The sequence below is a fragment of the Ipomoea triloba genome, chromosome 14 (assembly GCF_003576645.1).
Source record: "Ipomoea triloba cultivar NCNSP0323 chromosome 14, ASM357664v1".
Classification (NCBI taxonomy): Eukaryota; Viridiplantae; Streptophyta; class Magnoliopsida; order Solanales; family Convolvulaceae; genus Ipomoea; species Ipomoea triloba.
In genome coordinates, this window is record NC_044929.1 from 1,814,337 (window position 1) to 1,826,509 (window position 12,173).

Below are 12,173 nucleotides of genomic sequence, written 5' to 3' on the forward strand. Positions count from 1 at the left end.
TTAAATATATTTCGATAAAAGAAATATAATTGATACTAACATTACTATAAATTCTTCTATTATTCTTGTACTCCTATAAGTTTGTACACTATACTTGTATGAACCGATGGATAGGAATTGGGAATAAAGGTGCATAAACTTATACCCAATCCTCCTGTAATAATTGGTAGATATGTACTTTATTGCAACCCATGAAAATGCATCGAACCTATCAGTATCATGCCTCTTGTACAAATTCAAAGTAAAAATAAAGTATATAAATAATACTCCGTATTACCGTTATGTCCAGTATAAACTCAAAACATTCATCATTCACTTTGACGTGACACTGAATATAAGAATCATGGATGCAGATTAACATCTTATTATAATTTCCCTATATAAATATATATACACATACACCTGTGTGAAAAATATCACACTTTTTCTTTTTTGCTTTATATTCAATGTGTAGGGCTGAGCAGTATGTAAGAAAACTAAAGCTCCAATTCAATTCCCCCAGATTTAGGACACCAGTTTAGGATATATAGCTGCCACACTTTATGCTGATTATATTCCAATTCACTTCACTCCATAATACATACAACAGCTAACAAAAAAGCAATATAATATCTATCTATCCTAATTCCCTTTTTATACTCCAAAGGTTGTCTAAAGTAGTATGAACATGTAATATTCCATGCAACCATACACACACCTAAAAGCACCTTTTTCCCCTCTTCACACAAATCCTCTCATGCCCCCATTCATCTCTTACCTTGGTGCTGCTCCTCTCCCCGACATAATACTATCCACGATCCGAATAGTAATAAATTCTTGACTAGATCTGATCCGACTCGTATATAATTAAAATAAATATGTAAATAATTATTCAAGAAATTTATGTGATTTATACCAATCATTTGTTTCGATATAATTAGTACAAAATTGTATAGATTAGTATTTATTGGGTAAATCCAACCTTATATGTGTTCTAGCTAGGCAAAACGCTCAATCAGTCCTCAGTTTTCTCTGCCCAAAAGTATAAGAGGAGGTAAATTGTGAATCGTTTAGTAAGTCATCAGTTTTCACCCTTACTTGTACACTTTGCGCACAAGGAGACTTCATCACTTGCAGTTGGAACAAGATTTTCAAGCGGACTCTTAACCATTGAGTTAATCCTGCAGGGCGGAATTGTTTGTTTGTTTGTATATACAAGAAGATGATTGTATAGATGGAGAAGAAAATTAAATAGAGCATTATGAATAACATTAAAAAGGTTCTTTTTAAGATCTATTTCCATTTTCCTTTTGTTTCATTTGGGATAATATACACTTGAAATTTGGAACACAAAATTATGAAAGAAAAGAGAGAAAAGAGGAATTATTAGTCTAAGAATGTTACAAAGCATCAATAACCCTTTGCTTCTTGCCACCGTCTACTCCCAGTAAATCCATCTCCCTCAGCCGCTTCACGCCGCCGCAGCTACTAATATCGCCGCCGTTACCGTTAACGTCTCCGGCGGCCGCCTTCCATATGTTAACGCCGAAAAGTCTAACCACCTGAGCCGGCGCGGTTTTGTGTTGCGCTTGAACGAAGCTTGAACCGGCCGGTCCGGTTTTGCAGTCTATGAAGAGCTGCTTTTCCGGGCCTGCGGCGCGCTGGAAGCTGACGACATCTCCGGCTTTCAAGCTTTTCTCCTTCACGAACCGGCTCCACCCCTTGGTTAACACGTAGCTTTGGCTACTGTTCCAATAGGAGTACCGGAATCTCCAGACTTTTCCGGTTTTGTCCTCGAAATTTAGGAGGATTCCTTTCGGCGCGGCGGCGGCGGCGGCTTGGAGCGGGAAGTGTTTCTCGGCGTGCTGTTTGGGGATGACGAGCCGGTTCAGCTTCCCCACGTCGCTCGGCGTCACGGCTTTCTCGAACAGCGGCTCGCGGGTCGAGGAATTGTTGGGATTGTCGAGGGTATTATCGTCTTTGCGGTTAGATCGGTTCCTAAACTTTCCAAACGCGGCCTTAAACTGCTCAAGCTCTTCCCCATAAGTATGCTTTCTCAGCATGTCCACGATCTCTAGCTTAGAGTGGGCGTTCAAGAAGGCGACCTGAACGTCGTCGTTTCGGCCCCCCTCCGCAAAAATCTGCAACGGCTTATTAAAATTCGTCACCGCCTCACGGCCGCGGAAGCGCGTGGCGGCGACGTCGTACGCCCTCGCCGCCTCCTCCTCCTCGTTGAACGTCCCCAGCCACACGCGCTGGTGTTTCTCGTAGATTTGGGCCCCCCACCGGCCGTTGGGCTGCGGCACCACCCCTTTGAACCTCGACGACGGCAGTTTCCGGCTCGATTCCGCCTCCACGCCGCCGTTCTCCGCGTCGATGATCACGCTCCCGCCGCTCCCCATCCGGCACAGCTTCTCCGCCGGCCATTTCGTCGTCGTCTTCGCCGGCGCCGATTTAGAGTCGCTAGTTGTGCTCTCATCTGCGCTGCTTCTATCCATTTTCTTGAGAGAAATTTGGAGTCAGATAGATAGAGAGAGATTGGAAAAGAAGATATATGTTTTATGACACAATAGTCGCATGTATTATGTGTGTGTATATATAGGAGTTGCAGCCCTAATGTTTTGTATGGCATATTTGTACTACTTTTTTTTTTAATCATTAATTATTTATATTATATTATACTACTAAAAGCTAGCATCCTTATTATTTTTATACCTAGTTGACTCCAAGGACCCCGTCCCTGGAACCATTGCAGAAATAAATCGTGAGTCGAGGAGTATTTTTGCATTCATGATCGCAGTATAATTCAAACCCCACATTGCCGTATCCAGTATGACATCAAATCAGACGACAAATCACTACACTAAGCAGGCAAGCTAATATTGTTGTTGTTGTTGTTGTTATAGATCCTAGTTTTTCTGGACTAATCTTAAACCCACAAGACATGCTCTTAATGCCATTGCAGAAGTGAATCACGAGTTGCGCAATTAGTCCACTAAACCCCCACACTACCACCTTCAGTTGTGATGACATCAAGTCAGGTGACGAACCACTCTGCTAAGTTTGAGGACAAGCTAACATTATTATTATTATTATTATTATTATTATTATTATAACAAGAAGAAGTTGGAAATTATGAAATAAGATTTTTGGAGAATAGTGTGGGTCAACTCCCTATAAACATGCACTGGTATGAAACTAGGAAGATTCATGCTGTGGGTTGAGTAAATAATTGGCTAAAACTATTTCAAAAGAATATAGAATTTTATTTTGAGTACAAAAGAATGTAGAAGTTCTTAAAATATTTTATATGAAAGAATTTTCAATGGAATCGACATATAAAAAGCGTCTCACTTTTAATTTACCTATTTGGTCATCATGGCAAAATATGAATTTACTTTGTATGTGTAACGATTTTTATGGCATTTTTTTTCTATAACACTGGTAATTCTTTATAAAGTAGTATTCCGTAAATTATATACTTATTCAATTTTTTCAGGCTAAATAATCAATGTCCTACTACTGGGTTCAATCTTGTGACCAGACATTTAGAATGGTAATAGAGGTGTTTAATTTATCACGCTACATAATGTGCAGTACGTCTTATTATCTATTTAAACTTTTAGTTAAAATGAAAAACATCACGATAATATCAAAGTGAGGCAAACTAGCCTACACACATAAATGAGGTAGGAGATAGGAATATTGTAAGCATAGGATATATGTGTACCTATATATGGCATGTATATATGAAGTTATAGGTGTATCTATAAATGTGGTATGTATGTATGTGAAGTGGGGCTAGGATAATGGCAAGTTGATTGTGTTCACATGAGAGTGGACCATAGATGATGGTGAGTTCATCCCCCCTGAGCTTTTGCTGCTACTGCTGACTATTAGCATGGCATTATATTGCCACCATCCTCTAATTACTTTTCTCTCTCCCTCTCTCTCTCTTAATGTTTATCTGGATTGCCATTTCTGTATTAAAAAGTAGCAAGAGCCATGATATTATAATGAAGATTTTGATGCTGTATCACCATCATATATGGTAAATGTATAATTAAATTAGAGACATGGAGCTATGGAGGAAAGTTGTACACAAAAATCATATGGACAGAGGCTTGGAGGGTCGAGTCCAGCATCCTACTATCAAAATGTGGTGCTGATTGTAAATCTATAACCTAAATATAAAGAAATAAAGTTGCATTTTCGTTAATATTTATAGCTGGCAGGTGCTAGCTTGGAGTGCAGAGTCACGATTACTACCACACTAAAATCTATAGTTAGTAGCAAAGGATCAACTAAAATCTATATTTTGATGGCAAGATATTAGATTTCTTTTACATGTCTCTACTCAACAATTTTTTTTTAATTGTACTTTAACTTATGATTATATAATGGAGTTAGTCAATTTTTGAGTAATCATCAATAATATAAAAAAATTTCTTCTTTCTTCTAATAAATTTCATAGATAATGCACATAATAAGAAAATAGGGTTGGCCGGCCGGGATACCTTTCATGAGCCATTCTACTATTATTTCATTTTTATAAAGATAATTTATACTATATTCCATCTTATCTATTTCACTTTATCTTTTAGTTCTCCATAAATGGTTATTTTTCTGAAATACATTCTTTCAAATAGAATTAAAGAACATTATTTGTATCAAATATTTCGCACTAAATATTATGCATGCCATCAAATTTACCAATTATAACGCTTATGTTACTTGAGCGGCGAATCGAGTTGGTCGAGCAATAATTAATTTGGTAATCACAAATTTTTAAGTTTGACTCTCTATAGGAGCAGTCTATTGATTTTTTTAGTTTGAATTTGTTAGCTATGACAAATTATATCATGGATCAGGGTCCACTTGCATTGTGAACCTAGTCCAAAATGGCATTGAGGTTATGTACGTGCAGTTAATACAGTATATATATATATATATATACCTTCAGTTAACAAATTATGTACATACAAATAAATTCAAGGTAAATAAATAATTTATTTATTAACTGCAGGTACATAATATATAATATGTTAATCGTAGATACATAATATGTTAATTGTAGTAAGTACAAAATGTATTAACTAAAGGTACATAATATGTTAACTGTATTTATATAATTTGAATGTTGTTTTAGACCCCGCTATAAAAGACCCTTCGGGGCATTGTAATAAGGGGGACATTTGAAAATATACACGAGAATTTGTGAGGTTCGATTACGTGGGTTTTCTGGTGACTTAGTACCATTTTCCGGTAGTATTGGCCCGCCGATTGACCATCCATTGGTCCAAAAACCAACCATCATAGTCTTTTGCCAACTAAGTATATATAGAAAACCCCACTTCTATATTTTTAAAAAAAGTTTCAAATTTTAAATAACTAAAGAGTAATTAATCATATTTTTATTTTCAAACAATATTATAAACAACTATTTTATTTTTTAAGCTCTATATTTCTTTTAATCATAATTCCTCTAAAATTACATTAAATTTTGATTAATTCAAAACTGAGATGGTGTCTAAACATATGTATTTTTAATTTCTAACCACATGAGTGATTGTAAAGTTCGATGAATCAGATTATCGTTGTTAATCTAATTGTTTAGATTTTCAACGACTTTTCTAGATAGTTCGTATTATTGGCCATTATTCTAGCAGGCGGCCAGTATTACCAACACGTGTTTTTTCAAAACTCTTTCGATTTAATTAGTAAAGCATTAAGATGAGTACATATTTTGGTTAAATCTTATTCATAAAAAATTACCAATATGGTCCAAGATGTTCCCACTGAAATTAATTCCAAAAAGTAGTTAATGAAGTATGATCGAGCAATATATAGATAAGGTTAATATCAATAATAGAAAATTTAATTAAAAAAAAAAGAAAAGGAAAAAGAAATTAACTATTTATGAGTTCTTTTTAAATAATAGTTTTGCTTCCAATAGGATGGGAAGGTGATGGGCCAATGTAAATGAGGGGATGGATAGACATAAAGAGTAAACCCATCCAACTGGCATGATATGATTCGTCCTTCCCATCCTCCGTTTGTCTTATTGGCTACATTCAAAACATTTTTCAACAAATCAGAAAAATTCTCAGTTCCTCAATTATTTCCACCCAACATTTACAATACATCCATAGTCCTTTTAATCCCTAGTAGGTAACGAGTCTGTTTGGTAAATAACTGTTAGTTGATTGGGTTAGTGAGTTTGATTAGTTGATAGCATTAGGCGATTATAGAAAAATGCTTCACAAATTGGTTGTTAGCTAATAGCTTATTACATGCAAAATGACTTTTTCAAAAAGTTGATCGAAAAAACTACTTTGAGCAGCTTTTTGAATCTTAGAGTTTTGGAATAATAAGTTGTTACAAAAAGCTAATTAATCAAATACTTATATTAGTTGTTTAACCAAGTCAAAACGCTAATAGTGATCAAATAAGTCAAAATTGACTGATAAGCTAACTTTGTTACCAAACAGCGCCAATTGTATATTGTGTTACATTCTCCTACTAAAATTAGATATTTAATGTTATATTAAATTTATTTTTATTTAAATTTAATATTTGCATGAATATAATTCTTTATTACATAATGTGAGGTCGATCAATTCAGGTAACTATTGAAAAAATCAATTTTGTAATTTTATAAATAACCTGAGAATTTTTTTAATTGTCAAGCTTGTATAAGCTCTCTAGGGTATCTCAAAGGACATTCAATAAAATTGACATGGCATTAAACATATTAATATGGCTTAAACATTTTTTTTTTTAGTTTTCAAAAAAAAAAAAAAAACTGTTTTGGTTGATTTAAGTGAGGAACAAACTAGGGTTTTGTCTGGACTAACCAAAATTTGTGTGATTATCTAAAATAATACTATTTACTTTATTATTTTATATTAAATTTTATTTGTCTTGAATAAAAATTCTTGAGGTGTCCATCAGCGTCAGTGCCTCTTATACTTGTACCAACTTAAAGCGAATGATGAATATTTTGAGTTTGTATCGGTTACTATGAGGACAATACTAGTACAAATTGAAAGCCTTTTTCAAAACTTCTCGACTCTACCTCGTTTGTGTCCGGTACAAATGACACCAATATCGATTTTCATGGTAAAATTTTCTTAATAATTTATAATCATATGGATCAATAATAGAATTTCCAATTTTATTTGTTCATTTGTTTGAAAAATTAGCACATGAAGTTGACATATAGATTGTACGGACGATTGCCGGTTCTATCTATCTAGTCCCTGCATGCAACTTGCTAAAACCAAGCGCGTACCGCGTACTTTAATCCATGGTTTTACTTTTTTGAGTGACGAGGTATTAGATTTTGTGGTGCTATTAGATTTCAAGAATTTACAAATTATTTGTTAATAATTATTATCTTTGAGTGATTGGGAAAACTCACAATCACTATCTGATGGTAAATCACACATATTGTGACTTTAGCTGACAAAAGATCACAAATGAATAAACTGACATATGTTATTCATATCTAACCGACTCAATACAAGAAGGTCAATATATAGGTTATTCTCACTGAGAGTCGAATTTGGAACCACACCAGCTTTTAGTCCTAGATTATATAAATAAATGTTATTATAACTCTTTTGTTTAAACAATTTCCAAAAGTTAAAAATTAATAGATATTTTATAATATACACTTCTATAAATCTAAAATTTCTGTAAATAAAACTCAATTTGTATCAAATTTAATTTAACATCTATTTAATTTCACCACAATAAATATGTAGTTTAAGAGACAAATTTTGGTATGAAATTCTTATGTACCTAATTGTGAGCATCAAATGTTAATTACTACGTTAAGAGCCAGCATATATGACTTTCTCTAATACCGATTGACACGATTAAACACTTACCACTATGTTGAAAGTTATAATTAGTCAGAAAGGTGTTATTTTTTTAATACTTACATAACAATAATAGAATACTAGATTTTATACTCTAGACATCTACTCAATCCTAATTATGAATTGTGAAGATGTTTTCATATATATAGTTGTGCATTATTTGCTGACTAATAATTCTTCAAGTATAACAATATCATTATTTTTTTAACGAAAAAATCTATTTTGGTCAACAAAAGAAATATTATAATAATGTTTTTTTTTTTGAGTTCTACTCACCCGATTACAATGTAGTATCTGTTCATAGCTACTTTCTCAACCTACTGAAGCATAAAGAGTCAACAGATGCCTCCACTGAGGCTCGAACCCACTGTACACCGGATGCCGCTTGACCACAAGGTCTTTGGCAATATTATAATAATGTTAACATTAATATTTGAAATGTGATCAAGTACGCATAAATAAATATTAATTCATTACACGTGAAACCACTAACCAGGAATCCAAGATGCAAATTGCATTATATATTACTAATAAGGTTAATTCAATAAATTTTGAAAATTTCACTAAATTAACCTATAATTAATTTTTTTAACAAGTAATCATTAATCGAATCAACTTAATTCAATTACTAACTAAATTAACCAAATTATTTTGTGTAAGTTAATGCTCCTATTTATTTATATATTTCTCTAATTTGAAAATAAAAACTAAGGAATAAAAAACAGTTGAATTGAAATAAACGCAATATAAATATTCAATGTCGGGGAGTGATTGTATGACCGTATATGTATGGTATACTTGGGGAAATACGTATTAGTACATGCATGTATATTCTTCAATCCTAGCAAGTGGGGAGATTCCACATTTTTTTTTGGCTTGAAATGTGAACATAATGGTGATAAGGGATGGGCATGCATATATAGACTCCATCATCTTTCAATAAATTCCTTTTATTTTTAAACAAGTTTTTCTTTCTTTTTTTAAAAAAAAAAAAAAAAAAACAAATTCTATTGTGATGACATCATTCAGTGCATCACTTTTGATTTGGTCTTCAGCAATTCCAAAGGTGGGATAATTTGATTTAGAACAATTTTTACCATTTTATGATCTTTGGCATAAGTAATTGTTAACATCTAGTGCAACTCAACAATCTTTTATTTAGAACCTGTATTGTTAAAATAAAATATTTATCTAGTCTCTATATCAAAAGTTATAGCTAATAACGAATGCACAACTTTATTTTTCTTAAATGGTACGTAGGATAATGTTAGACTCAACCCTTCAAGCCTCTGCTCAACAGCTAAGTTATCATGATTTACATTCTCGTAGATGCTCTGTCGGATCAAGGCGTGGGGACCCTTGACATTGGGGGATTCAACCTTTTTTTAGGAAGAACAATAATACCTTATTATTTTAATTCAAACGATAAACTATTCTCAAATAATAGATCTAATTACACAATTTAAAACTATTAAACTTACAATTAATAATTTATTTACTAATTTATAGTCTCTCATATTATATTTATATTTATAGCTCATATCAATCAGTTATTATGTTGATTTTAATATTAAGATAATAATATGTGATATATTATTAATTACCAAATTTATAAATGAAAATATTGTAAATAATATTGAAAATTATTGTGCCATATTGATATTTCGACTCAATTTGTAAATATAAATTTATTTGGCTTTTTAGAATATTAAAGATAATTTTGTTAATTTGTATTTAATATCTTATTATATATTAAAATTTTACATATAATTATAATTAATTTATTATTTATGAAATGAATAATTGGCATTGATGTTTCAATTGTAGTGAAAGCCATAACGTTAAATATCAAAAGTAAGCCAACAAGCTGAGGTGGTCTACACTAGAAATCTAGGGTGGTGGATGCATGAACACCCCATTAATCATTTAATTGTATGTAATTAATGCAAAACTAACAATTTATTATAAAATTGGAATTAAAACTTCCCATTTAATTAACAAGCCTTTAGCTTCATGGTATATTACAAATCTTGTTTACTAATAATTTTTTTAAATTCATAATAATTTTCTTAATAAAAAGAGTGTAATATTTAGTATTTATTTTCCTAGTGATGAGTATTTTAATGATGATTAGATTGTTATTTGATTGAAAGACTTTTATATTATGATTTGACATTAATTCAAGAAGAAATAAAAAGGAAACATTTTCTTAAATTTTACTTTTTTGAATATAATGTTTATATTATTTAAATTGAGCATATATGCTATATGTTACATTTTCTTTTTAAAAAACTTTATAAATTGTACCCTAACACTCCATTATTTTATTAAATAATTTTCATATTTGATAATTATTTAACTCTTTTTAACATATCTGTATTTATCTTATCAATTTCTCATGTACCCAAACAATTCATAGATAATCAACAAATATAACATATTTTTTTTGGCATACTTTACTGGTATGTACATCTCGAAAGGTGAGACTAATGTAGTTAAGTATCAATCAGACCCATTCATATGTAGCCCTCTAAAGATGTTATTACATATACACATGAATGTGAAACCTTAAAACAATATACTTTTAGCTTGAAAAAATTAGGAAATTTTTTATACATGTTTGCAAATGCATGCTAAGTTTTTTTTTTTTTTTTTTTTTTCATTACACATTCAAATAGTCGATTAAAAAGAGAAGACTCATTTTATGAAGAAGAAATATAGTACATAATCACCAATACATATATTCAAGTCATTGTGTTGCTTTTGGCCACTATTGATTTCTCCATAAATGCAAATAGTCTTTGCTTATTAGTTAGGCAAATGGCTTAATCATGTTTAGTTAATTAGGAAAGTAGGCTAGGGTTTTCAAAAACAAAAAAAAGGAAAGTAGGCTAGGGTTTTGTGCTATCTTTTGGCTATTATATGCTATAATACTTTTTTGTTAATCGTCCATCACATTTCATTTGCTTGTTCAAATAATGTAATTTGAACACCTATTTTTAATCCAATTATTATTATTTAAATTAATAAGAACCAACTTCAGTTGTCCATATAGACAAATCTAATCGCTCAAAAGCAAAGGCAAAGGAATATATATATATATATATATATATATATATATATATATAGTCTACTCTTTCCCATGAGTCCGTGTGAATAGATATGAGCTATTGAATACTTGAGATCAATAACTTAAATTTCACCAACTGTGCAACTTTGTATATATGTATGTAAATATATATAGTGACATTTTAATAATCATCTCCAAATTTAAAGTGCATTTTTTTAATACCAAAATGTCAAATGCATTTTTTCCATGGTTGAAAAAATCGCTAGGCGCTCGGGGAGCGCCTAGTGCCTAGGACGCCTAGCCGGGGATTAATCGGCGCCTAGGCGCCCGTGTATTTGTTCCATTAAAAAATAGAACGATAGTTAATCGATCGACTAGAAGGCCTAGTCGGTCTAGTCAACGCCTAGGCGGTGCTTTGGCGGCGCGGTCGCCTAGCCGGCCAGCCGCCTAGACCACCATTTAATGTGATACGCTAGGCAGGGATTAATCGATGCCTAGGTGGGATTTTTGCAACACTAATTTTTTCCCTCCTTGTTCTAAAACCATTAAATTTGACCAAATGAATAATTAATATTGATTCTTAATTTTCTTTTGATTACAAGTTTATAATATAAAATTGTCATTTTAGAGTTAATTTTGAAACCAACACTCACAATCTTGATTCCCCATTGAAATCATTATTGGATTAATTTGAAATTTAAAGAAAAATTAAATATACACAAATTTGCACATACATTGATGTGGGGCTTCGTAATTTACATCCTCGAATGCCTTTGGACAAAAGTTCTAAAAATTGAAGATTAGTCTAGTAAACTGAAAATTTAATGTATAAAAAAAAATTTTAAAAATCTCCCTAGTGGTCTTAATTAGTGACATTAAATTCAAAAGAAAATCTTTGCAAAAAATTTCATAAAAAATTTATATATATAATGGGTATATACTATATATAGATTCATTCTTAGGCAGAGATTCCACTAAGCTAATATAGACCCAGATTTAGCTGGATGCCTGGATCTCTACAGTAATTAAATTTTGTGTCAAATATTTCCGCAGCTATACTACTGATTGAAAACGATGGACTGTAGACTTACCCAATATATAAAATACATCCTTATCAAAGACTTGAAAAGGGCATTAAATTAATTAAGGACATAATCTTTTAAAATATAATTTTTGAAAGACATTACTCTTGTAATTTTTTGTTATTATATAATGTTATTGAATTCATATTTAAGCTC

General features: G+C 31.7%; 1 protein-coding gene across 1 annotated transcript; it reads right to left on the minus strand.

Annotated features, from left to right (window-relative positions):
* Window positions 1-1,241: 1,241 nt before the first annotated feature.
* LOC116005215 (AP2/ERF and B3 domain-containing transcription repressor RAV2-like) lies at window positions 1,242-2,550 on the minus strand. Its single transcript, XM_031245476.1, has one exon. The coding sequence runs from the start codon at window positions 2,475-2,477 to the stop codon at window positions 1,380-1,382; it is 1,098 nt and encodes a 365-aa protein (XP_031101336.1). The 5' UTR covers window positions 2,478-2,550; the 3' UTR covers window positions 1,242-1,379.
* Window positions 2,551-12,173: the final 9,623 nt, after the last annotated feature.